This window comes from Sinocyclocheilus grahami, unplaced genomic scaffold (genome assembly GCF_001515645.1).
Source record: "Sinocyclocheilus grahami isolate Dianchi unplaced genomic scaffold, SAMN03320097.WGS_v1.1 scaffold5538.1, whole genome shotgun sequence".
Taxonomy (NCBI): Eukaryota; Metazoa; Chordata; class Actinopteri; order Cypriniformes; family Cyprinidae; genus Sinocyclocheilus; species Sinocyclocheilus grahami.
Window position 1 is genome coordinate 27,855 of NW_015510201.1, and position 1,161 is coordinate 29,015.

The 1,161-nt window shown below is 40.1% G+C and overlaps 1 protein-coding gene across 1 annotated transcript in view; it reads right to left on the reverse strand.

Moving 5' to 3' along the window:
- The window catches only part of LOC107577248 (rho-related GTP-binding protein RhoF-like), a 4,647-nt gene that overhangs the window by 1,067 nt on the left and 2,419 nt on the right, over window positions 1-1,161 (reverse strand). The window contains exons 3-4 of the mRNA XM_016263345.1: window positions 723-832; window positions 247-381 (exon numbers count right to left, since the gene is read on the reverse strand). Coding sequence (XP_016118831.1) covers window positions 247-381; window positions 723-832 — 245 coding nt within the window. The remainder of the gene's footprint in view (window positions 1-246; window positions 382-722; window positions 833-1,161) is intronic.

The following is a 1,161-nucleotide window of genomic DNA, read 5'->3' on the forward strand; positions in this document are numbered from 1 at the left end:
ATATATATATATATACACACACACATACACGCGCACACACACATATACATATACATATATATATATATATATATAATGCCGTTTCTGGGGAAAAAGCATCATGATTTCCATAAAAATATTAAGCAGCACAACTGTTTTCACATTACTTAACAAATGTAACCCAAAATGTTTGTGATGTTCTTTATTTTGTAAATCACTTTGGATAAAAATGTCTGTTAAATGAATAAATATAAATGTAACGCCAACCTGGAGGTAGGTGATGGGCGCCAGATCTAAAGCTTTGAGCTTCCTCGTCTTCTCTTTGTCCTTTCGCAGGTCTGTCTTGCACCCTATTAAGACAATAGGCACGTCACGGCAGAAATGACGGACCTCTGGGTACCACTGTAGGGGAACAGGGAAAAAAATGTTTGAAACTGAACAACTTTTATATAAATACATTTTCTGGTCTTCCTTAATGCCGTAATGGTGTACTGTCTCTATCTTTAGGCCATGAATGAACAGTCCCTTTGCTGTGCCTTTATTTAAACAGGGCTCGGCACATTCCTCTGAACTGACATGACATGAAGCTTCCAGAAATACTGTTTGTTTTCAGAGGTGGCCCATCTGTAATCATCTACTGATCAGGTCAAAGTTGATCAGCTCACAGTTGCCAGCAAACAAAGTGAAAACAGACTTTCACCTGACGAACACTACAGTTTCATTCTCAACTGAAGGCAAATCACCTTTATCGTGACATTGTCGAACGACGTCGGATTGGTCACATCGTAGCAGATGAGAACAAGGTTTACTTCTTGATACGACAGAGGCCTCAAGCGATCATAGTCTTCCTGGCCTGGTAGTAAACAGATTAGAAGGAAATGACGTCATTATATCACACACCGATACCTGAAAACAATGCTGCATTATGTGGAGCGTTTCTATGGTGATGCTTGTTCCTTTGACACAAGTCAGAGGTGGAGACCTCTGACCATATACAGCATCTTCCTGTATGTCGTGTTTTATGAACAAAGTATTTTGACGAAAAACCGAGATGCGGTAGAAAACCACATCCTGGCTTCAACATCCTGTTCCTGAGACGCACAGAAGGTCCAGGCAGCAGTGTGGGTCTGATAAGCAGCTCGATTACTGAAGATGCAGTTCAATTTAGACAAGAAAAAAAAA